Raw genomic sequence first — 27,395 nt, forward strand, 5'->3', positions numbered from 1 at the left:
AAACAGACTGAATAACTGCGTAAGCCATGATTATCTGATTATTGAAATGTTTCATGATATTGCCAATGAAATTATCAAAGATTGCCTTGGCGATCGCGACGTTTAATCAGGATTACGCTGTTTAGTGAATTCTTCTATTACTTATATTACTGCGTAGCTTTCATCTGTAATGTGATGGTTGTTGAGGTATTTGCTTTTCAGATTATTTGTTTTATTGCCAGCCGACGGTCTGCCAAATGGCTTGCTTCCAAGTGTTCTCTGCATTTTCGATGTACTCAATTTTACATTTTGTACATTTGTTGAATCTTTCTTGTTATTCTTCATTGCTTACATTAACTATGAATTCCCAATAAGAATATAATTCATTTGAATATGAAGGGTTGCTGTTGCGATTAACAAACTATGTTAACTGGATATAAGAAAATCACTCTAGGGGGATTCGGTTGATTCTGGAGGAGCGCATTACTAAGGTATCGAACAAAAATAGTTGTTTATCCAACAAGTTCTAAAACGTGGGTTTATTTCAGCACGAGTTGTATTAAGGCTATCACGTCCAATTGTATAGGTAATCCCTCTAGAGTGCGCACCTTTTTTTTCTCACTCACTCTCGTAAACGAACACGAGAAAGAGAATGAGCAAGAAGAAAGAAAAAGCTGCTCACACTAGTGGGTAATCCTTCGGTAGATGTATAGATGAGTTATGGAAGAAAACAAATACACACCAATTCGCGTTGTTCTGAATCATAGCAAATACTGGTAGATTCTCGACATTGGTGTTTGTGTGTGGAAATGTCCCTAATCCTTATAATACGAGTGCTGAAAAAATCAAGTTTTAAAATGAGTTGCATACAACGTGTTTTGCAATTACAGGTATTCTTCGATATAACGTACCCTCGATATAGCGTACCCTCGATATAGCGAATTCGATATAACGTACATTTTGCTTCGATATAACGTACAACATTGAAAATTTTTATTTTTCCCACGAATAACCCTTAGATAAACTACGAAATCACTCAAATCAATGTTTTGTTGCAGCATTACTCTTGTTACTCAGAATTAGCGCAATTTGAGGAAAAATTTAGTGTACGTTATATCGAAGCAAAATGTACGTTATATCGAAACACAAAAAACGAAATGACTTTTTCGTCAAAACTCAAGTCTTTCATTAGGGCCTGTCCATAAACTACGTAGACTCTTAGGGGGGGGGACGGGGGGGTCTGGCCAAAGTCTACGCTCCATACAAATTTCGAAAATTTTATATGAACAAAAGTCTACGAGGGGGTAGGGGGGGTCTAAGATGACCGAAAAAAAGTCTACGTAGTTTATGGACAGCGCCTTATTGGTTTTGTAAATTTCACTGAAATCATTATTTGGGATTAATTTCACGTCGAATACATCAATACTAGCATAAAAAATAATAAATTTTTCTCTGCTTCGATATAACGTACACTTCGATATAACGTACAAAGAGAAAACTTTTTTGTACGTTATATCGAAGAGTACCTGTATTGAATTGCCAAACAGGTGCTTTCCAAGAGGAAGTGGACGTCCCAGCATACCTATAATTAATTTTTGATTTTCGATCGACAGCACGCAGCACCGAGCGTTGACTGACACACTAGTTTTCAAGACCCCTCGTTTCGGTGTTGTCGTTTGGGCAGAATGCCCAATGGATGTAATAAAATCAGACGAATCCTTTTATCTTTTAGCGGTAATGTCAGCGATGGGAACAACTAAGCGGTTGAGATTTTGACGTTTTTGGGAATCGCAATCGGTTGGCTTCACCGAACAAACGGAGAGTTTTGGGTCATCATCAAAGTCGTTAGAGCTTGGCCATCACCAAAGTGGATCAAGGTCGATGTTAGACCTCCTGATAGGTCCTAAAGTCGGTAGTGTCGGAAGAAATGAACGCTTGAGCTCCAGGTGCAACGATAAGGGTGGTTAGAAGGTACTGCGAATTGTCATGTTCTTGAAAGTATCGGAATCAATGAGTTTTAGGTCGTTTTCTCGTAGCGGATGGACGCTGAACTATTCAATCGTCGGTCTAAATTTTTACTCCTGTGCTATCTGAGCGTTTAGGTGTTTACAGCGTGACAAATTTGCTGCGGGAATCTGCTCAGCAAACTCATGAGAGGAAGCTCGGGACAGGGACCTCCTTCGACGCCAACGAAGGAGAAATGATTACTTTCCGATCTAACCCTGAACCGTTCCCATTGCCGCCTAGCCCATCGTTTATACGGCACCACCAGAAGGTATTACGTATTACATACCGTGAGGTGCCCTAATTTCGTGTGGGTCCAAATTTCGCTTACTGACAACATTTTAAGATCATAACCAACGAACTAATTGTGAAATTGTGTGGCTCCGTGGTCGTGCGGCTAGGGTCACCAAGCTCTTAGGCGCATCGTGCTGAGGAGCGCGGGTTCGATTCTCGCCGCAGCTGTCAGGAAAAGTTTTCGGCTGTGCCACTGGGCGTTGCATACTAGTCGGTTGTCTAGAGTCGTGCTTCCTTCAGAGCGAAAAGCTCACTGAAAAAAAATGACCACATTTCACTTTAGGTTCAGTGATATTTATTTCAACAATTACACAATTAGTTCGTTGGTTAAGGTCTCTAAATATTGTCAGTTAGCGAAATTTGGACCGGCACAAAATTAGGGCACCACACGATACTTCGGATAACAGATTGAATTTAGGTTAGTTGCTCAGTCTCTACGAACTAGAAATCCTAATTAAAGAATGTGCGTAGTTGACGGGTCTTGCTGATCATAGAAATGCTTGTGTTAGAAAAAGGTGTGTGGAGTCTCGTACTCGTGCGATTAGGCAGTGGGGTTCGATTCTCGGTCGGCCCAGGAACTTTTCGTAAAGGAAATTGCCTTGACTCCCTTAGGACGTAGAGTATCTTCGTGCCAGCCACACTACACTTGCAAAATGGTCATTGCCAGAGGACGTAGAGCTGAGAGGCAGGCTTTGTTGAAGTGGGGACGTTACGCTATGAAGAAGAATTTCCTCGATGGAGTAAAAAGAAAAAGATCATGAAGATTTCGAAACTGTACTGAAATAGTAACCGTGTAGTAGAAGCCTTATACTAGGCTCCGGTTTAAATGCAATTTGGACTTATATCGTTTGACATGTTCTGAACAATTTTGTGGATGAAATACGCAACATCCTGAGCTCCATTGGCCAACCATGATTCTAGAGGACATAAAGCAGATATAGAAGGTTACCTCTCATGGCGCCTGTTAACCAAAGTCCCTATCCTCAGAGTCAACCTGTTTGTGGAACTGCCTTACGCTCGCGTAAGTATGCACGCCACCAAAAGGCCGAAATCAGTGTAACTACCACAAAAGGTCGAAAGCACAAAAGGCCGAAGAGAACGAAAGGCCGAATTATGAAAGATGCATATTAACTCGGTTTCCGTAGAGTGGCTTTAACTTAGAGTGGCGTCAATGTCAAAATTGGAACAGCGGTCATCTGTCAAATCCATACAAATTCCTGTTCCAAACGAGCAGGAGACCTGTCAAAATGGGAACATGACGCCACTCTCCCTTCCAGTCACTCTAGGTTGCCGTTTAGTTAAATGCTCTATCAAATAAAAGAATATATAATATAAAGCAAAGGTTGTTTAATGTCGTTTTCGTTTTTGCGGCGGTGCTACACTTTTCACTGCAAAAACGAACATTTTCGGTGCAGTTGCATTGGTGTGCGTGAATAAAAATCAAAATATTTACAACTTTGCAAACGTTGATTGGTGGACACGGTGTACACTCGCTACACTCTCGAATTTTTGAGTGCTGCACTATCTTGAGCGGTGCAGAAAAAGTGCTACACCGGTGTAGCACGAAAATCAAAAACGAACACTTTCGGTGCAAAAGTGCTACACCGGTGTAGCAACACCGCAAAAACGAAAACGACATAAGTATTTAATAACCTCAAATTGAATAGTTGTATTTTTAGTAGTCCCACTACAACGTAAAATGCACACAAATGTGAATCATACGGCGTGGCCGCATGGAGGATTGAGGAACAGAGGCGGCAGAAGGCCTCTGATGTATCCGATATCCGATGCACCGTAATTGCATCGATTCGAATTAAAGGAAAACAGTAGTTCCAATAGTATGCTAGATATAATGCGAACAGAAGTTGCTATCTTTTTTTAAGTCCGACGAGCTTTAGCGAGTTCGGAGAGCAAGCGTTTCCCCGATATATAACAAACGAGGTTGTTCGGCCAGCTATATGGCCTTTCTATCACTATGTACTGCCGTTATAAGCATATTATTCCATATTCTGTATAATTATCACTATACATGTCACATTTGTAGACAATGTAGTGTTTACCTAATGATTGTGTACATATAATATCTACCTACATGAAATACTTACTTATGACGGTACCGTCGTGCGGGGCTTCTTTATACACTTTTTCATGGTTTTTCTACTTTATGATATTATAACTCGCAGAGTAGCGAATGGATTTCCACAATTTTCACACACATTAATCGTGAGTATGTATGTAGGATGTATGCAAAATTTGAACTAAATCCATCAATAAACAAAAAATTGTTCATACACCAATCGGACACATCTCATATAGAACCGGATGGGGGCTACTTTGGACATTTTTAATTATAACAAAACTGCATTTTAAATTCCAGGGTTATTTAGAAAATTACTTTGTATCATTACTGTACTATACTATATCAAACATGATTTCAATAAAAATATGCGTTTTTAAATAATTCTGCGCTATTTTTGGTATTATGAGCAGCGTAATATTATAATATAGACAGCCTGAAAAAAAGGACCATCAATCCCTTATTTAGCTGAAACGGTTATTTATAGTGTATAAAGATACAAATATTTGATTGTATATGCTACGTTGATACATCTTGGATGAATTGATCAACCCTTTGAAATTTATGAACTGTAAAAACAATGCTTACAGAGCAAATGTTCTGATACGATTTGTATATTTTTTTGGTGTACTCGATGTTTTTTCGCCTCCTGACAAACAATAAAGGGTTTGTTTGAAAAACAATTCCAACCAAATGATGGGGGAAATATTGCATCATAATAGTCCCAAAGATATCAAACAGATTTGAACCATACATTGAATTCAAAAAATGCATATTCAAAAGTGTCCAAAGTAGCCCCGCATTTCAAAAGTAGCCCCGCACGACGGTACCTAAATGTCTGGGTATGGTTCATTATGTCTACCTAAGGTAGTATAAATACTGGTGTTCATTGGATCACACAGCAGAGACTGCACAAGCCTTGGACTGTCAACATCTTTATTATTCTTCTTTTGAAGGATATAAAAGTGGCGACGAGGATCAAGGAGCGTGTGATTTATTTTGAGTTATTGGAGATTTTTCCTTTGGTTTTTCAGGTTGTTGTAATAACGCATTGTTATTTTTGTGGAGAACGGAATTGTTCTTTTATGGTAGAATTGCCATTATGATGTGAACACAGGGGGAACGACACTAGTTTTGCCAAGCCAAAAAAGCTGAAAAAAGTCGCTAAAACCCGCAGAAAGATTTGCGGGTTTTTCGGCTTGGCAGAACTAATGTCGCTCCCCCCGTGTGAGCATAATGTTTTTTTGCCGATGTTGCATCGACGAAATTGTGTTTCTGCTTTGGTGATAACGAATGGTTTTTTTTTATGAACGAAATTGTTCTTTTTTGGGCGGATTTGTCATATGTGTATGGAATTGTGTTATGTGTATTTGGTAAAGTTACCGATGTTGTGATAGCGAAATCGTCCTTTTGTTTTTGTGATTTAACGAATTGTTATTTTTTGTGGTTACCTATTTTGTTAGGGAACAGAAGTGTTCTTTGAAAGTGACGGACTCGTCAGTTTATTTGTGCTATCATTATTTTGATGAATTTGATGATTTGATGAATGTTATATTTCTGAAACAATTTTTTTTTGTTCAGTTTTTTAATAGTTTTCTAAAGGGGAAAGGACTGTAGTGTCTACCTAATGATTGTGTACATATAATATCTACCTACATGAAATACTATTCATGACAGTACCTAAATGTCTGGGTATGATTCATTATGTCTACCTGGGATGATACACAAATTATGTCACGCAAAAATCGACCATTTTTAACCCCCCTCCTCCCTACGTCACACTTTTTGTATGAGACTGCAAAATGATTTGTATGAGTTGTCACGTTATTCAAAACCCCCCTCCCCCCTAGAAGCGTGACGTAATTTGTGCATGGCCCCTAAGGTAGTATATACTACACAAGCCTTGGACTGTCGACATCTTTATTATTCTTCTTTTGAAGGATATAAAAGACAACAGTTCTAACTTCCAAAAAGCTTTAAGTAAAATGAATATATGTTGAACAATATTTATTTGCTCAAATGTTTTTTTCGGCCTTTTATGATTCGACATTCTATGGTTCAGCCTTTCGTAGTAGTCACACTGTTTTCACCTGATTTTCAAATGGACTGTTTTCATACGCGTGTCTATTGAATTATATGGGAATATCACATAGATTTTGCGAAGTTGTGTGATTTTCCAATAGAAGCTATGTGATTTGCAAATGTTTTTTTATACCAATCAATATGGTATGGTGTGATGCATGATATTTCCGAAGAAATTTTCATCAGAAAATCCAATAACAGTTATATAGACAAACTAGTGGAAATTTTCCACTGGATATGTGATTTTTTTCAGTGTATAAAACATTTTACTTGCAAAAAGTTTGATTGCCCACTTATCCTATCATTAAATCTATGACACTATCACGAATGCCATTTGTCCAAACGTCATTAATCCGGAAGTCAATCCCGAATGGTCAACTGCCCCGAAAGCACATTACTCCGATGGTCATTAATCCGAGTGAGTCACAACAACCCTATTCCGGTGTAATGTGCATTCGGATTAGTGACCATATGGGATATTAACCATTCTAGGTTGTGGCTTATTCGGATTACTTCGAATGTCACTAAGTTCGAGTACTTCTAATGAATGGTACGTTTACATCTGCTTTTTCCCGCAGATATAATGGGCATTCGGGATGGTGATCATTCGGACAAGTGGGTTTTACGATATTCTAGGTCATAACACAGAATCCATTTAGGAATAAAGACAGTTAACGTTATGAGGTATGGCATTTTTATTATTGAAAAGAAACGGTAATGCTTTATATCGTGTCGACAGGAGAATGTGTATTGAAAAGAACGAGATATTAATTGCACATAACAAAAAGGAGAAGGGTTATTGTTTGCATATTAACACATTGGACGAAATATCATTCAGGACATTTACGCTGTACATAATGAAATATAAAATAATATATGGTTACATAGAATATTTTTTTCCCTTTTTCCACTAATAGAACAACCTCCGTTGCCCAACGGAGTAACACAAAAGGATGCGGATTTGTATAAACAAGTGCGCAACCAGGCTGCCAACTCTCTCGCAGAGATGATGCGACTCGATGCCAAAGCATTTACGAAGGAGGTCACCCCTGAGCCCACAACCCCTTCAAAGAGAGCCATCGCCGCTGCCGCATTACAATCACCTTCCAAGTTTATGGCCGCTCAAGAAAGATGTCCTGCTGCGATAGAATTTGGAAAATATGAAATCCAAACTTGGTACTCCAGTCCGTTTCCTCAGGAATATGCCAGGTAAGTTTGTAGAAAGTAAGCTGTAGGGAACCCGGGACGACACCTGGTAATCAAAATCACTGTTTGTAGCATTTAGTTTGTAATGGAATTTTAGCTGCAACCTTAAAATATCCAGAATTTTGGCTAGTATTACACAGCGCAACATTTTTTTTGCCTCAAGAGAAGGCTTATGTGTCCCTGACAGATTTTGGCCGCTGAATCTGGATTCGGGCTCCAGCACGTCAGAACTTTGAGCTATACCTCAATTTATAGGGCAAAATATGCGATTTTGGGCTTTTTTGATTGAAAGCCATTACACATGGACATATTTTTTTGAAGCAATTGGTCCATTAATATCACAAAACAAAACAAAAAAATATCGACATTTCGCATCTAGACGAGTGTACGAGCTATTTTTGAGAATGTGTAACTGTTACAAATTTTTGTATGGTCTGGAAATTATGCACTTATGAGTGGGGCTTACACATTCTAGGTACTGAGTGGTTTTAGCGTGATGTCTTAAAAATTCAGCCCAATGATGTCCAATCAGTGCGAAAACGAACACAAATAAACGAATGCAGTCTACCACCAACATGACGTCGAGAATAAGGTACCGGCCAGAGTGGACGCGCAACGCGGCGCGACGCGGAAATATGCACGCAAAGGAATAACAACCAATATTGCACAGTTTCCACTAAATCGAACTGCACAGTATGAAAGTGTGACGGTTGAAAAGTGTGACGATAAGCGCAACCGCGCTCTCTGACAGCATTTTGACGTCGAGAAATGTCACAAATAAGCACGTGGTGTGTGTTTCGCCTGATTCTTTCTCGATTTTGTTTTGATTCTCATCCATCTGACAACCCGCGCATTTGGCTTTCTTTCTTTTTTCTCACCCAGAGTCATGACCGGGTGGCCAGTTATACAGGTTTATGCATTTCTCTTGTAGAAAAAGATCATAAAATGTGTAATTTATAAAATTGATATCGGCAACCGTGCTGGAGCACAAAAATAGTGTGATAGATGAAGTGCATCAAAAATCCATCTTTCAAAGCAACCAGCAATAATAAGGAGCTGTCAAATCGTATGGGAAAACCGCGTCGCGTGACGCGTCCATTCTGGCCGTACCCTAAACATGACAAAGAGAAAGCAAGACAATGAGCGCGGCGCCTCGTAGTGTAATCAACGGTAGCTGAAGTTCTGTTTTGATCTTCAGCCCGAGCTAGGTGAATATGAATTTGATTTTTTTAATTTGGAAATGATTTTTTGTGATTTTAGGCTATGTATTAAAGGCACGCAAATGTCGATATGTTGCCCTAATTCTATTTATTAGGTAATATAAATTTCATTCATGCTGTGGAAAGTTGCCTTCACCGCTTGCTCACGACTTTGGAATGCGTGTGCGACCCCAATGTTATTCGGCAAACTTTCAGATAAAACTAGAAGGTTAAATTCATCCATACAATGTTTTTCGATTGCATGCTTCTGAACTGAGATACTAGCATATGAATGTAAATCTTCGCAAATGAATGGTTGCAACCTTGGTACTTTTTGCTTCTAAATCGTGCTTGAAACAAAAATATCAATTGAATATGAATATGCTGACCTTGAATATCAGTGGGTGGTTGAAATTCAGCAGACAGCGAGGTAATGAACTTTTCTGGAGCAACATTTGAAAAGGGCATACAAGCATTGGTAAACAATGACTTCACACGTCGCCCCTGAGCCCCCCTCAGCTTATTCACAAAAACTAAGACCGTTATCAGATAGAGCAAACATCGATCTTTCGGATAACGGTGTTCATTTGCGTGGGCGGGCTGCTGTTATGCCCTACGGAGCGTTTTACAAAAAAGACACAAGACCTCTTGGGCCCTTTTCAAATGTTGCTCCAGTTTTCATTGCTTGAACTTCAGAGAGTGGCACACAGGTTGTCAAGACTTTACCGTGAGGTCGCCATTCACGCTCATTTAACGGCATTTTCGTAAACTTCAGGACATTAAAAATCGACTTTGGCGAAAATTGCACATTAATTTTCGTTAACAACTCAATAATTATGTTGCTGTTATAGAAAAAATATAAAACGATCGTAAAAATTGTTTACAACCGAAAAAATGAAAACTAAAATGTGTTATCTCTTGGCTCCCATTACAGCTCATGCATCCATTCACCGCTCAAAATGGACCCATTCACCGCTCACTGGATTATTTTTTCATGAAGCCATTTAAATTATTCATTCATAAAAACAAAATAACTTTTATTTACCATAATATTGATGATTCATGATGTTTAGTTCATCCTGTTTTGTCAAAATGTTTTTTTTTACGGGTTTTACTGTTGGATATTTTTTCCGCTGTTTGCCCTGAACAATTCCCATGCTGCCCTGCAGCGCAGTGAGGAAAACATTTTTTAAGAACGGGATTTCAAGTACATCCATAAAAAACTTGATAAAATGAAACCTTTTTAATGTGACAGCATGTTAAATTCACTTTTGTTACGATACTTTACTAACATTTGATAATTTTTGTAAGATTGGCCCAAAATGAGCGGTGAATGGGGCATGAGCGGTGAATGGCGACCTCACGGTAATCAAAACAAAAACAAATCTACGACGCAGGAGTAACTTGGCGTCGGTGCAGATGACTGTAATTTGACAAATTAAGACACTGCCTACAAGGTTAAGTACACGGTTTGCCAAGTGTGCAAACTTTTCCGCACGCATCAACCAACAGCAAAGCCTACGCTTGACATTTCCGATGTTTTGTCAATGTTGAGAACACTGTTGGCCTGTTGGATTATGCATGCGGATAAGTTTGCACACTTGGCAAAGCGTGTCGCATTACTCTATTGCCATAGGGCACTGCATTGTTTTGATTTTGTATGGGATTTTGACATTTCTTGGTCTTGTTGTTTACAAAATTTCTGTAAAAGGGAAAGAGAAGAAGGGAATATCATGCAGTGCCCTATTGGAGGGCAATAAAGTATCGATTTTGATTCAGTTTCTGTTTTGTTTTCTTAGAAATGTCTTTCTTATAGAAAACAAAACAAGAGCACTGATAATTGGCCATGCATCAGAAAACTAGCATCACCCTTGTTTACCGCTGAGTTCTCCCCATTAATGAATTAACTACATCGGCTGTTTTCCTACTCTCCGCATCGACCAATGTGGCGCTAGCTTCTATGCGCCAAAAATCGCTAAAAGTAAATCGCAAAAATATTGTATGGCGAATAGCATCTAAAGGCAAATTTATCGATATGGAATACATTATTCGAAAAAATATATGGTAGTGGTTGTGCACAATGGTGACTACTATTAAGCGTACCAAATATTTTTTCAGTAAAAGCTTTCTGTTGCAAGTAATTCAAGTTTAGATGCTTTTCACCATACAAAATAAAATGGATTTACTCCTGCTGATCAACTGTGGGTGTGCGCCAAGCGGGTAGTCCATTGACTGAGAACTCGTTGGTGTATATTTATTATTTGTGCCAAATTTCATAAAAATCGATGCATCACTTTCAACTGTGGATGAAAAACAATGAGACGTGGTTTTAAGCATTTTGTACAATCATGACTTAGCCTTAAGATACGGACTTCAAATTTTGACACGATCATTTCTGAGCTAAAACGATCATTTTCCAACAACGAACTTTAACATTTCTAATTTTAGCAAACTAAGGGACGGCCTGGCCCACAGTTGATTTGATGTGTAGTGATGTAAACTGTGGAGCGAAGCAATGTTACCGGGATATTTATCCATTGATCCCAACAGCCCACACGGAAAAACCGACCAACTCAAATTTGAGTTCTTTTTCATCTCCCTTTTCATGCGCTCTTTCTATTGTTGTCAGAGAGTGAAGAGAGAAACAGTCCAACTTTTGCAGTTCGAGTGCGTCAACTCAACATTGGGTTTCTACCACAGTACTCAAATTTGAGTGAATAGAACCTAATTGGGTGAAAAAACTTACTAGGGTAGAAGCTTCAGTTTTGGCCAGTCCGGAGCCTTGGCCATAGTGCGGTATTGTGCCTGTTGCGATCTAAATCGGCGTAAATTTATTTTTTACTAGTAGATCCTAATACAATATGTTGATTACAGCTGTGAAAACCACACATTTTGATTAAAAACTGGAAGAAAAAAATATATTGCCTTAAAAAATCTGCTCCCATATATCTATTTTGGCCAGGGTGCTTCTAATTTGGCCACTCCCATAAGAAATACACGTGATTGGCCAAAATAGAAACCAAACTTAAGAATATGGCCAAAACTGCGGCAGAGCTTCTATTTTGGCCAGTGCCACTTCTAATACAAAAATCAAGTATTGGTTTGATTTCTGCATTTTTCCTTCAAAATATAGATTGAAACCTTTCTTTTGACGCATTGGTTGTTTTCATAGGATTACTGATTATTTTTCTAAAAGTGATTTCCCTTAGACTGGCCAAAACCGGTGCCCGCACCATATTAAGTATTTTTTTCACGTGGAAGCAAATGGGAACAACCCAGCATAAACATCGATTCCATCAACTCAAAATGGACTACCCGCTTGGCGCACACCCACAGTTGATCAGCAGGAGTAAATCCATTTTATTTTGTATGGTGAAAAGCATCTAAACTTGAATTACTTGAAACTTTTACTTGAACTTTTACTAAAAACATATTTGGTAGGCTTAATAGTAGTCACCATTGTGTACAACCACTACCAAATATTTTTTCGAATAATGTATTCCACTTCGATAAATTTGCCTTTAGATGCTATTCGCCATACAATATTTTTGCGATTTACTTTTAGCGATTTTTCGCGCATAGAAGCTAGCGCCACATTGGTCGATGCGGAGAGTAGGAAAACAGCCGATGTAGTTAAACCCCGAAGTTGGGTGGAAAAAAACTCACTTTTGGGTACTTTCGTTTCTCCGTGCATGCTCAAGATGCTACTAGATGCCAAATTCACAATATTTTCTGGAATGACCAAAAGACACAATCACACAATATAAATATGTTTAACCCTCTAATACCCAATCCCGCCTTTAGACGGGGTATAGTTTGAGCATTTTTGTAATTTTTGTTTCGTGGAAAATAAAAATTTTCATATTTTTGGCTGATATTCAGGACTGTTTTGTTTATCTCAAAATGGTTTTTGGTGTATTTTAAAACGTATTTATATTTTTGAAAAATCATTGAAAAATTGATGTTTTAGTCACCTTCTAGGAGTCATTGTTTATTTTGTATTGAATCGCTACAATTAACATATTTTTAATTTTTCCCAAATCATTCTATCCTAGTTTTATAGTTTAAGGGGATCGAATACACTCTAAAAATATTTTCTTTAAAATTACACGGAAAATAAAATTTTCTATGAAAAAAATAAAAATAAAAATATTTCAACAATAATCATAAAATCTCAAAATGTTTTCATCTCAAAAAATCCGTACCCCAAATAGGCTTCCAGGAAAAATAAAAAACTGTGGGGATGTTTAAAAATAAAAATTAGAAAAATCAAAAACTGAAATTCACGAAATCGAGAATTAAAAAGAATCATCTTCCAAAACATGTTTAAATAGATTTTAGATGACGAAAAATGATATTTAGATCAAAATCAAAAATTTGGGTATTAGAGGGTTAATACGAATAAAACAACAACAATTTTAATAAGTGTAAGAGGGGTTCTGTTTATCATATGTGGATTAAATCATGCTTTTATTGTGAAAACCAACGTGAAAAATATAATTGAATAACATTGAACATTCGAATTCATCTTTTTCAGATTACCAAAGCTGTTTCTTTGCGAGTTTTGCTTGAAGTACACCAAAAGCAAGGCTGTGCTGCAGCGACATCAAGACAAATGTTCATGGCGTCATCCACCAGGAACTGAAATCTACCGATGCAACGACATTTCCATCTTTGAAGTGGACGGCAACTCCAACAAAATATATTGCCAGAACCTGTGTTTGCTAGCGAAGCTGTTTTTAGATCATAAGACATTGTACTATGATGTAGAGCCTTTTCTGTTCTACGTTCTTACCAAGTATGACCGCAAAGGATACCATCTAGTAGGATATTTCTCGAAAGAGAAACATTGTCAGCAAAAGTACAACGTATCATGTATAATGACAATGCCACAATATCAACGACAAGGCTTTGGTCGATTTTTGATTGATTTCAGTTATTTGTTAAGTCGTGAAGAGGGTCAACCCGGTACCCCTGAAAAACCTCTCTCTGATTTAGGTCGTGTGTCGTATCACGCGTACTGGCGATCGGTAGTGTTAGATTATTTGTATCACAACAGAAATCGATCCATCTCTCTGAGAACCATTTCACTCGAAACAGGTATTGTGATTGCAGATGTAGCGTTAGCTTTTCAGCTGTTGAATTTCATTAAGTACATAAAGGTAATGAAAGGTGCATTCAAATTATATCAACCTGTAATTTGCGTAGATTGGAATGTTGTTGAGATGCACTATCAACGGAGTTTACAATCAAAAACAAGGCGTACTATAGACAATGAATGCCTACGGTGGACACCGCTGTTGTCAAACGTCCCGTTTTTTATAGATAACGACACTATACCCGACATCTCGCCGTTGGTGGATAAAAGATTGAAACAGGAAAAAGGCGATGAAGTTGTTAAAACCCCTGAATCAGACAGTGGAAAGCATCCAATTTCAGTTGTAGCTGCTTTACAAAGCGATGTTTGTGAAGAGTTCAGGGGAGTGAAAAAACGAGGCAAACGATATTCATCAATCAAGTCGCCGAAATTACCGAAGAAGCCTGCACCCGAGCAACAAGCGGTAATTCCAGATCCTCCTCCAGTTGTGGAGAGCAAAATAGAGAAACCATCGGCAAATGTGTTGGAAGCAACATCATCCGGTCGTAAGCGAGTACGTCCAAACAAATTCAACGAAACGACTTATGATACTGGCGGAGGAAAACCTGTACCTCCTGAAACTGCGAATTTATCTGGAGAACAGAATTACGGAAAACGTAGGAGATCGGAGAATATCGAAAATACCGGAAGTGAACCAAAACGAACACGATTAACATCTGAAAATTGTCATACATCTTCGGTGGAGCCTGCTAAATCTACCATAGCTTCGAGAAGATCTAAGGACCAGCATAAAGAAAATACCAAGGACGAAGAGCCGAATCCTACGTTTGATGTTAGAAGAAAGAGGCGTGTGTCAGAACGTCGAAACTCGAATCAACCTGAAGTGCCGACTAATGCAAAAGAAGTTTACTTGAACGATCAAAACATAACTACTGATGATGAAGTGCCTATACGTGACATGCAAAAGGATCGACAAAAGCATAACCTTTCTCGGACTCCAGAAACGCCCCAGAAGATAAAAAGGCGAGCTGTGCAGCGATTTGGTAGTCGCAATTCCAGCAGAATAGCGGCAACTTCTACATGTGCATCGAGTGCAGATAGCGATGGTCAAACCGTCACGTCACCCGTTGCGAAAAAGCAAATGGTTCTACCTGACGCCCTTCGGGTGAAAACTTTTCCACAAAACACAAAGGAAGATAGCCAGGGCGATACGGATTCCCAGCATGAGAGCATCACTCCATGCAAACCACGTTTGGAGTCTGAAAAGTCGAATAGTGTTTCACCGAAAGATAGAAAAGGCAGAAGTAGTAAGAGTAGAAATCTGAGCTCATCGAGTGAGTTGTCTTCTGGTGAAGCCGACGATGAAATGGAAGATGATGTAGTGAACAAAAATAAATTGCTCACATCATCTTCAAGAGATTTTGTCCCACGAGATATCCAGCTCGAAAATGAGACAAAAGAGGGCAATAGCAAGGGACCTGAAAATAGCCCAAAGGATACTGAAACGGTACATGAGCAACAGCAGACATTTCACGAGAGCGATGAACCAGCACCAGAACCAATTGCAACATGTTGTGAAGATCCTGGAACGGAAACGGATAACAGTGCGATAGAAGAAGCACAGGATCATGCAACTGGAAACACTACAAAGAATGATGAGCATTCAACAGAATTGAAACCTGGAGAACCCGACGACGAACTGCCGCCTAAAAAGCAAGAAATAACTCCTGAAGCGGTAACTTTGTGTGAACCTAACGAAATTGTTGAAAATGATGGTGATAGCATAGAGGAAACGATGCCGTCGGAAGCGTGTTTTCGGCAAACTCAAGAGGAAGCCACTCCTATCACCGGTTACAAGGCGAGTGCTGAACTTAAACCAATCCCTACTAGCACGGATGAAGTTTTCTCAAATGCTAGTATTGATAATGGCTCAGTCAATAAGAACGAAAATGAGCCAACGCCTGCAACGGAAAATACGCAAGTAGTTGAGAAAAGTTCAATTTCTAGCCCAGAAAAAAGTTTATTAAAACAAACCATGTCTTCTTGTGCAGATCTGAAAACGGAAGATGTGATTGTAGAGAACCAATCGACGGTCGGCTCTCTGAGTACAACATGTAATAACGATTCACCAGCTGAGCCAGCGAAAGAATTCTCACACAACGAAAAGAAAGAAGAAAAATCCGATATCCCTACTGAGCTTAGCGAGAAAATATCTGTTATTACGGAGTCTAAACCGGGTTCTGAGAGTGGGCTGGTCAGCGAAAAGGTAGAAATAGACACAAAGCAAACCGAACCACTAACGAGCATGGAAAGCGCAGATGTAACGCTGGAGAAAAATATTGATGTCTCGACAAGTCCTGCAAAAGAACCCCAACAACAGGTAAACATGTTTTTTCATTCCCTAAGTTCAAACTCGGAGGCGGGAAACAGTGGTAGTAGTAGTAGCAAAAGTGGTAATACGGCGAGTGTGTTGAAAATAAATGAAAATTATGACAAAAACATAGAATCTCGAAGGCCTAAAATTATAGTCGATGTTAAATCAACCAGTGAAAATCAACAGAAAGAACTTAAAAGTGAACATTCCACATATGATCTTACAGAAAGTAAAATGTTAAGTCAGTCATCGAGTGAACCTACTATTAAAACTGATGTGGAAGAAAAGGGATCTGCGTCGGATAACATGGCAAGTGTCAGTACAATAGAAGCGGCAGGATCGCATAAAAAGAAGTTCATAAAAAATGCAGCAGAGGAAGCTAATAAACAATTTGCAGCGGAAGCGCAACAGTCCAAAGAAAAATCCGTTATACAACAATATGATGATGTAAAATGTTTCAGCATGTCATCTACTGTAACGTCTACTCCACCAGAGTCTACTAACTTACGGGATGAGCAAGAGACCTCAGCTATTAAGCCAGTGGACATAAAAAAGGAACCTTGTCCAGCGAAGTTCCCAAAAAATGACATGACTTGTCAGGTACAACAGCTTACCCACATAGGTACGGACAAAACTAAAACTCCTGAGTCTACGAAATCTACGGGCATCATCGACAGTCAGGCAATTTATGACGCTGTTCAAAAGGTATGCGTGGAACCGAAAAAAATAAAAGATAAATGTGCTGGTGCCGAAGACCTAAAAAGGAGTAAATCAGATCTCAAGAAAACGCAAAACGCTCCAGTCAAATCCGAATTAAAAAACGATACCAAAACCAGAGCCGACCCGGAAAGTACCAATTGTAGTAATGTTCAGAGTTCCAAGAGGTCAGAAAGTAATAAAAAAGAGTCTACAAAAAATTCCCCTTTGGGAGTTGTAAGTAGCTGTGCAAAGAGTGGATTTGGTTCAGATCAACTGAAATCGAACATACAGCAACAAGAGAATAACAAAATGAGCGGAGGCGCTGCGATTAGTAATTCAAGGTCAGAGAAATATTCCGCAAAGCACAGTATTCACGACGCTAAGACAATTGATTTAAACAAAATCACTCCTCAATTCCCTCCTATCAATCAGTTGCCCAACTATCATACGACATCCCAATATTGGCAATTAGAACCATACTACCAAAGTTACAACCTGTCTCATCTGGATGCTACTAACCAAAAGTCACCCAACAAATTTCATCTAGATCTAGCTACGTCAATGGCCTATGGAAGTTTCTCTTCTAATTTGTACCAAACGGCTTTTCAACAACACCAAGAACAGCAATATCAACAGCATCAACAATCATATCAAGCCAAGGAACGTTCGAATCAGCGAGCAGATAAGAAAAGTCAATCAAATCAAACAACGACCAGCAATAATGTCGATGTCAGTAAGCACAACAAAAATTCGAAAACTGCAGATGACCAAAAGTATAACAAAAGTACAAGCAGCGGCAGTGAGCATCAAGTGCAACAGCATATTTCTGGAGTCAACATGACGGTCAATGTGGAAGGGAGTTCGTGTGCCAAATCGGGCAGTTCTGCGCAGTATTCGAGTCATAACTCTATGAAAGGAAGTTCCAAAATCAAAATGGAAAACAAAGGAAACGAAAATTGTATGATTAGCAAATCGAATCTTGCACAACAAAACCAACAGCCTGCTCATACAAATGCGTCCCATCAGTCTGCGTCGTGTCAGATGTTGGCCATGCAGCAACATCAACAGCAGCAACAACAGCAGCAACAGGCACATCACAACCAGCAAGCTTTAAACAAAAGTATTCAACAACAAATAGTTTCCAACAAAGGTAGTTATACTAACGAGGAGTTGAACCATCAAGAAACCACCAACAGTGGTTCAAACATGTCGGCAACAGATCTAAAACAGAGTGGAACCAGCCAAGAAGTGCAATCTATCGGTGTGTATACGCCCGATTCGACGACGAATTCCGTTCACAGTTTGCATCAATACGGACAATGTGATTTAGATGCTCAACTGGGCTTGGAATCTCCAGCAAGCATATCGAGTGATATGACAGCTCAAAATTCGGTTGAAAGTATAAGACCATCCAGTGTTGCACCACATCAAGTCAATCAATACTCGGATTGTTCTATTCAGCAGCAGCAGCATCAAACACAAATGCAACAACAGATGCAGAATATGCATGCCCACGTACCCGCATCTAGTCCGCAGCAGCAATCGATGGCAATAATCAACAATAACCCAAACATTGACAATTCCAACAGTGGGGGAAGTCGCGGTAAGGTTCAACAGCAACAACTACAAAACCAAAACCCTCGTAATACAAGCACAAATCGGTCATCGACTCCTAAAGTTAGTAGAAATACAGCAACGCCTGTGAATAATCATCAACAACAACAGCGACATCACAATCGGGCGACACCACCAATAGGTAGTGCAATCCAACCCTTAACAAGTCCAGGACTTCATCATCAACAAACTCAACAACAGCCCATGCAGCAACAAAATGTTTCTCAGCAACAGCAACAACAACAGCATCAACATCAGTTGGCTCTGCAACAGCAGATGCATCAATCGTATGGACACATTACGGGATCAACACTTAATCACCAGAACCACTCACAAAATATGCATCAATCAGGTTATATCACATCACAATTAGGAATCTCTAGTCAAGCCTATCCCCAATCGCCAACATCCTATGGAAGTGTCCCGATGACGACCGTAATCCAGCATCGAATGTCTGGTAGCCATACAAGCCTTGCAACACCGAATAGCCTTCATAGTCCTCATCAACGTTTGGGACCGTCGCCTTCTTCTTGTGCAGTATCGTCGGCCAATAATTTCTATATACAAACCGGTAATGTGAGCCACCCACAGTCGCATACGCCCATACCGGCACCTACCCCAACACCAACACCAACACCTACTCCTACACCACAAATGGACAATTCCTGCCAGGCCGGCAACATCCAAGGCACTGTCAGCCAAGGTAATGTGATACAGGGTTCCTTGTCTTGTTTGACAAAGTTGCAACAGCTCACTACAAGTGTGGATATGGTAGGATCCTCATGCAACACACCGCCAGCAGGAGCAGTTAACATTACCCCTCCTCCGAATCATCATTCCCATGTCGGTGGATCGATAACGCCATCTCCATCTTCGCACATGTCCAATCAGAATGCAGTGCGTAATATTTCCACACCGCCAGCATCCATTCAAACTCAGATGCCATCATTGAACTACCACAAATACTATACGGGATCGCAGAATAGCGGAGGTCGCTTGGCGCGAAATACTGCATCCGCTCCTATTCAGCACATGAGCAATAGTACAAGCCGAGTTAGTCCCAATGTTGCAATAAATCCTAATCTAATGTCACCGTATAGTACATTGAACACGTATCGCATGTCCGCAGCTCAGCCGTCATCCACCGGAGGATACATCACCAATCCCGCAGCAGGTTTCATCAACAATGCCACACAAATTCCCGTTCAGATGGGGGTAATGAACATGCAATCACAGTATCAGGACCCATCGGCTATTCAACGAGCGCAACAAAATTCCATGTACCCCGCCTATTCGCCCTATCTTCCAGCTATGCGGCGGTAGAAAATGAATCAATTCACATTCGCTAACAGTTAATTGTTTGGTGCCTCGTTAATTATATAATTATATATTAAATAAGTTGAATTTTGATTTTGCATACAACTATGTAGGGTGAGTGTACCAGTTATGGCCATAGTAATTCTCTATAAAGCCATAATGGAAACTAAGAAAGTTTTCAAGCTTTAACCTTTTATGGGAGTTTAAGTATCTGGTTATTAGAACTCTTAAAATGATGCAACATTTTGAATTATCTCAAATATCCACATGTCCAAATAGGGAACCACTATGGCGATAACTGGTGCACTCAAACTTGGTGGCCCAGGATTGGGAGAAATGCGAACAACATATGTTTATTTTTGCTATATGTTTCAATTGCAGATTACCGAAAACCATTTGCGTTTACGAGAAAAGTGGTTGAATAAAAGCTATTGCAAATTGGTATTTTTTTCGAAACCAACAAAAACTAGTTTTGAATCAATAGTATTTTGATTGTTTATCAATAGTTCCGATTAAAACAAGTACCTAGTTGGAAGATGGGTTTATCTAAACCCAACTCTAAAAAAACTATTGTTTCATGTTTATCTAATTCCGTTTGTCTCGTGATGGTGCTCTAGAGCAATCATGGGAAGTAGAGGGTTAAATCGTGATTATGTAATTGCAATTACTTCGACAGAAGCTAATCCCTGGGGGCAAATCGGTGCATCAAGAATCCGCGAATCAAATTGATATATCATCATAACCTATAGCTTAATTAGGTTAAAAGGTGAAATGTCGATTCCATTTTAGCATTACTATTCAAAATTTCATAGAACTGTTAAAAACCAAAAATGCTAAAAATGCTGGTCCAATGAATTATTTTTGACTTGAGAATCGCTATAAATGTCAAAAATGGGACGTTACACGGATTACCCATGTTCTGTCTTCTGCAATTTTTATTTAGAATAATGCTAAATGGAATTATGCCAAACGTTTGCCCATTTAGTTTTTTAAAATTTATGACGAAATTATGACATATTGTCGAATAAGAAACAGTGAATGGTTTTTGGTAAAATGCAAATGCATACATGTTTCCCAACATAATGTAATGTAATAATTGTTCATCTTATTTTGTATTGTTTTTGATTTTCCATGTTTGTCACGAATTACACCCATTCGTTAGCTATTTGCGCTTTGATTATTTTCTCCAGCAGCACAAGTGTGATTGATCTCAAAATTTTAACCCCGCGGACAGTCCCTTATTTGGGAACATCGTTATATTAATTGAAGCTACATCTGCTGAGATATTTTAGTATGAAGTATTCCCAGATGCAACCTGCCTCGTTCTTGTTTACTTGCGAATGAAACCGCGACTTGAAAAGTTAACAGCGTTTTATTCGCTGCCCGAATTATATAAAGTCGGCATAAGCCGTTTGAAATAACTGTCGTTACGCTTGTAACATAATTATAATGAAAAATACAGCTTTACAAATAACCTTTAAGAGTAAATTAGCACAGCTTATATCAAATAAAGTAGCGAGCCACTTGGGCAATGACCGATATTTCGGGCATTCTTCGCTAAGACTCACTCAATTCCAAACCAATTGACTTCAAATTTTATACACGGCTAGACACTATAGGGTGGGGCAGGATGGGTCACCTAAGGATGGATCACCATAACTTTGTAAATACAAATCGTATTGGTTTGTATTCATCCGCTACTCTTTAATACACTAGTAAGCTATGCTAAAAGTCGATAAAAAAGTTCATTAAATACAAAATATGATGTTAAACAGGCAGTTTTAAAAAAGTGATTGATTTTGCGAAGTGAAAAAAGTGAGGGTTAAGATGGGTCACCTTTTAAGTAATTTACATTTTCTCAACGAAAAACGTCAAAATATAAGATTTGTTCCGCATTCATATATGCTCCGCTCCATATCAATACTGAGTAAACAAGAGCTGCTAGTAAACATTTTATAAATTTATTTGGAATATAAAAAACTTAACGATTTGAGTTGCCATAAGGCGATTTGAAAATCGATGTTTTCATTGAAAAATTATCATAATTTTATGTTATAATTTTAAGCGTTCATTCCGCTTGATTGAAATTATTTATGAGATAGTTTTGTATTAAAAAATAAATAACTTTTGAATGCTCCAAAAATACGTTCAAAATTGAAGGTGACCCATCTTGCCCCGCGGCCGTTTGTATGGAGATATGGAATGTATCGCATAAAAAAATAGCTAAAAACCATTTTATTTTTTTATTTCCAATGAGAGTGAAAAATTTTTCAATCAATGCCCCAAACTTTTGTATATTCATGCTGGTCATCTAACAAAATTATTAACATAATCAAAACATGAGTAATGCGCCCGAAAATGGCACTGATCCATCTTGCCCCGCTCCACCCTACGTATCTCACCGCATTCCAAAAATTGTGTCAATTGGCTGAATTCTAGCAGGAAAGTGCCCAAAATACGACCCTGCCGAGATGGTTCCACTTCTTTAGTGTTGTGTCACTGACAAAAAGGTTTTACTTCAAGTCGGGCTCTCTTCGTATTTGCGCCAGTAAAATCAAAATGCAAATGTAATCTTACTGATAGGATTTTGGGCGATAGTATACAAGAATAGAGATGAATTTACTTGTACAATTTATACTAATATCAGTTGATACAAAAAGTGTACTGTAAAAAATGAAAAACCCTGTTTTGTAAAAATAAATATTAGGGCTGTTAATGTAAATGTTAAATTTTTAAGAAACAATTATTATCTAAGCGTATGAAATACTGAAAAGGTATGATTGTAGCAGGTATGAGTACAGAAATACAAATGTATTTATTTCGGAACTTTATTGTTTCAATTTTGTTGACAATTGTAACGGTTTGCTCGATAAGAATATTAAAGCTATACATAAATTTTTCACATTCGTTTTCTCCATTTGCTTTGGCAGGATGACAGTTGAATTTTTGATAGTAAATGCGTAAATGGATAGGGTAGCGGACCAATGAGAGTCTAATAAAGGTGGGGAAGAAGATACTTCGTGTGCGTGCAAGGGGACGGCAACCTATTTTTTCACTATGGATTTTGACAGGTTGGATTGTGCCTCCTTACGTGGAGCATAATTTTATGCTCCAGCCAAAATATTCACCAACCCGAGCAGGGAATGAGAATTAATTGAAAACGAATTTAATTATTTAGATACCACGAATATTGATAACAAAATGAGTTTTCATTTTGTATGACTTAGGCGTTAACATAACAAAAATGATAACAAAATAATGTACTGTAATATTTAATTGAAAACAGAATGAGTTCTCATTGATAACAAATTGATATCTCATTTTGTAATCCGCAGTTTACGACTTGATATCATACGCAGTTCTCAGGAAGTTATTAAATCCATAGGGTAATAACTAAAAAATAATAACAAATTTAGTATTCATTTTGATATTTCATTAGGCATTAATTTACATGAATAAGTAAATATTTAAATGAGATTTTATTTTAACTTCGTAAGGATCTTGTGATTGAAAACGTGTTTTGTTTGATACGATATCATCAGGATATGGCACCCGGGACGATCTACTTTTGGCAGAAATGCCATATCTTCTTTGTTTTCAAACATTTTATTTTAGTTTTTTTTTTATAGTCAAGGGGAATAGTTGCGCTAAGAAATGCATGGTACCTCCCCCTTTTGCTGGTAGCCGAAAATACGTGGCTTTTTTGTATCTATATACATATATAAAAATGAGTTAGAAGTTCCTTTGAGGCAACAAGAACGGATGAACGGATCAGCATGACTTTCGCACTGTTCGATTCATATTCATGGTGGCTGTGTTTATATGTACAAAAAGTTACAAAAATCAACTAGAAAAGTAAGAAAACTGATAAAGTACTGATTTTTCATGAGCTGGGAAGCAAATCAACACGATCGAAATAAAACCAATCTAGAGTGCGGCGATGTTATGAGCTCAACAGTTGTCAAACCACCACAGCTTGGCAAGACAACGTGTGCCGGGACAGCTAGTTTTTTCATAAATTCTACATGTTTTTACTCAAAATTCATCTTTTTGCTAATCATCAATAGTTTTCACTGATCCTTGATATGCAATGTATTACTACCCATCATAGTCTGTTGAAGTTTTGATCCCAGAGCCATTCTAAGACAACCAAAGTACTTCGAAGTTTGTTTCACAAATCCAGGAATTCCTCTATGATTTTTTTTCCCAAGAAGCTCTCAAGGAATTTCTCTAGAAAATCCTCAAAGAATTTCTCCCGAAACCGCTTGGAAATCGTCCAAAAATTACTCCAGGGGTTCATCCGAGATTATTTTCAGGCATTTCTAGAAATTTTTCCAGGAATTCGTGAATAAATTTTTCAAGGAATTCCAACAGAAATTACTTCAGGAAATCATCCAGGAACTTCATCAGGAATTCTTCGTAGAGTTCTTCCAGGGATTTTTTTGAAAAGTTCTTCAAAAATTCCTCCACAAATTCTTCTATGAACACCCCTGTGCTCCTTCAGGAAACCTTTAATAATTCACCAAAAAAAAAACTCCTCAGATAGCTCTAAGAGTTGGTCCGAGAATTCCTTCAGGGATTTCCTCAGAAATACCTCCGAACACTGTTGAGGAATTACGCCAAAAATTCCTCCCGAAATCCCTCCAGAAACTCCTTCGGGAATTACTCCAGGAACTCTTTCAGGTATTCCTTAATAAATTCTTCTTGGAACTCCACCAGGAAGTCCTCCAAGAATTCACCAAGGAATATCTTCAAGAATTCACCCAGGAATTCCTCCAAGATACCTGCCTAGAATTATTTCAAGAATCCCTTCAGGAATTCCTCTAAAAAATCCTACAGGGCCTACCCCAAGAATTTCACCAGGGGTTACTTTAAGTCTTGAACTACTGTCAAAAATCCCTTCAAGTATTTTGCCAGGAATATGTCCAAGGATTTTTTCAACCCCAGGGATTCCTCCGAAAATTCTTTCAGGTAATTCTCCAGGAACTGCTCCGAGGCTTCTGCCCAGAATTCCTCCAAGAATCCCATCAGGAATTTCTCCAAAAATTACTCCAGCAAATTTCTCCTGGTGTTCATCCAAAACTTCTGAAGAACTTCTCCAAGAATCCGTCCAGGAAAACCTCCAGGATCAGTGAATCAAAATTCAACCATCGCGCAACAATAATGACAATGTCGCAACCTGTATTTGTTGCGACAAAACAACCCATGCGACATAAGTTTGTCCAAACTTGAAAATAATGGGATTAACATCGTACACCACGAGTTTAGAGATTTTTAAGCCTTGCATAGTGGTTTCGCAGCGCGGTGTCACGAACACTAATGCAAATCTACTGGTTGAAAATACGCCCATTTGATTTTACTGGGAACAGCTGATCTTTGTTTACTATTTTCAACCAGTAACTCAGATGGTGTTCGTGTAATGCAGCGTGTACGTACACGCAACACTACTAAAAGCAGAAACCACTATTGCGATTTTCGAACGGTAACTTCGAGTCGGTAAACACTGCAACTCTGGTGAAGCTCCATCACCAAACAGTTTCGACTTTGGGTTAGTAATAATTGATTATTCACGAGTTGAAAAGTACGCAACAAAATTCAGCTTCCGTTTTGTCTGCAACAAAAAAATTCGAGATCCTGTCATTATCTGTCACCAGTAGGGATAAAGAGTAATCGTCGCACCTTCTTTGTTGCTTGTTTTGTGCCTCTTTTATCTGACAATTCTCTTCACTGTCCAGGATATATTCCAGAAATTCGTCCAGCATTTCATTTCATTTATTTAGTATTACATCAAATTCAAGATAAAACTGAATCAACAATATTTCTCCATAATACACGGTTCGTGGCTGCCGCTCTCCATCCTCGGTCGCGCCCGATGCTCGCCAAGTCACGCTCCACCTGGTCCGCCCATCGTGCTCTCTGCGCTCCACGCCTTCTTGTGCCAACCGGATCAGTTGCAAACACCAGCTTTGCAGGGTTGTTGTCCGGCATTCTTGCAACATGCCCTGCCCACCGTATCCTTCCGGCTTTGGCCACCTTCTGGATGCTGGGTTCCGTAAAGTGCAGCGAGCTCGTGGTTCATCCTTCTCCGCCACACGCCGTTCTCCTGCACACCGCCGAAGATCGTTCTTAGCACGCGTCGCTCGAAAACTCCGAGTGCTTGTAGGTCCTCCTCGAGCATGGTCCATGTCTCGTGCCCGTAGAGGATCACCGGTCTTATTAGCGTTTTGTACATGGTGCATTTGGTGCGTGGGTGAATCTTTTTCGACCGCAGTTTCTTCTGGAGCCCGTAGTAGGCCCGACTTCCGCTGATGATGCGCCTCCGAATTTCACGGCTCACGTTGTTGTCAGCCGTCAGTAAGGATCCGAGGTAGACGAATTCCTCCACCACCTCGAAAGTATCCCCGTCTATCGTAACATTACTACCCAGACGGATCCGGTCGTGTTCGGTTCCGCCTACCAGCATGTACTTTGTTTTTGAGGCATTCACCACCAGTCCGACCTTTGCTGCTTCGCGTTTCAGGCAGGTGTACAGTTCTGCCACCGTTCCAAATGTTCTAGCGATAATGTCCATGTCGTCCGCAAAGCACACAAATTGACCGGATTTTGTGAAAATCGAACCCCGGCTGTTGAGCCCGGCTCGTCGCATCACACCTTCCAGAGCGATGTTGAAGAGTAGACATGAGAGTCCGTCACCTTGTCGCAGCTTCCGGCGAGATACGAATGAACTGGATAGTTCACCCGAAACCCTTACACAGTTTTGCACACCGTCCATCGTTGCTTTAATCAGTCTAGTCAGTTTCCCAGGAAAGCCGTTTTCGTCCATGATTCTCCATAGCTCTGCGCGGTCGATACTGCCGTATGCCGCTTTGAAGTCGATGAACAGGTGATGCGTTGGGACCTGGTATTCACGGCATTTCTGTAGGATTTGCCGTCTGGTCCGTTGTCGACCGGCCGTCAATGAAGCCGACTTGATAACTTCCCACGAACTCATTTGTTTTAGGTGACAGACGACGGAAGATGATCTGGGATAGCAAATTGTAGGCAGTATTCAAAATAGTGATCGCCCTGAAGTTCTCACATTCCAAATGGTCGCCTTTCTTGTGAATGGGGCAGATTACCCCTTCCTTCCACTCCTCCGGTAGCTGTTCGGTTTCCCAGATCCTGACTATGAGCCGATGCAGACAGTTGGCCAACTTTTCTGGGCCCATCTTGATGAGTTCAGCTGCGATACCATCCTTACCAGCTGCTTTGTTGGTTTTGAGCTGGTAAATGGCATCCTTAACTTCCCTCAGCGTGGGAGTTGTTTCATTTCCGTCCTCCGCTGCACTGGCGTCGTCGTTTCTTCCGTTGCCGTGGGCTCCCGTGCCTACGTTCTCCACGCCGTTCAGGTGCTGATCGAAGTGCTGCTTCCACCTTTCGATCACCTCACGTCCGTCCGTCAAGAGGCCTCCG

General features: G+C 39.4%; 1 protein-coding gene and 1 long non-coding RNA gene across 6 annotated transcripts in view; both read left to right on the forward strand.

Moving 5' to 3' along the window:
- LOC109421775 (histone acetyltransferase KAT6A) overlaps window positions 1–22,845 on the forward strand; it is a 42,839-nt gene extending 19,994 nt beyond the window's left edge. For all 5 annotated transcript variants that reach the window (XM_062851703.1, XM_062851702.1, XM_062851701.1 and 2 more), the window contains 2 exons: window positions 7,354–7,645; window positions 13,379–22,845. In XM_062851703.1, the coding sequence (XP_062707687.1) occupies window positions 7,354–7,645; window positions 13,379–19,949 (6,863 nt within the window). In that variant the 3' untranslated portion in view covers window positions 19,950–22,845. The remainder of the gene's footprint in view (window positions 1–7,353; window positions 7,646–13,378) is intronic.
- Window positions 1,218–5,839, forward strand: LOC134288047 (uncharacterized). The gene is made up of 2 exons (XR_009997726.1): window positions 1,218–3,412; window positions 3,564–5,839. It is a non-coding gene; the product is annotated as an uncharacterized LOC134288047 (long non-coding RNA).
- Window positions 22,846–27,395: the final 4,550 nt, after the last annotated feature.

Source organism: Aedes albopictus, chromosome 2 (genome assembly GCF_035046485.1).
Source record: "Aedes albopictus strain Foshan chromosome 2, AalbF5, whole genome shotgun sequence".
Classification (NCBI taxonomy): Eukaryota; Metazoa; Arthropoda; class Insecta; order Diptera; family Culicidae; genus Aedes; species Aedes albopictus.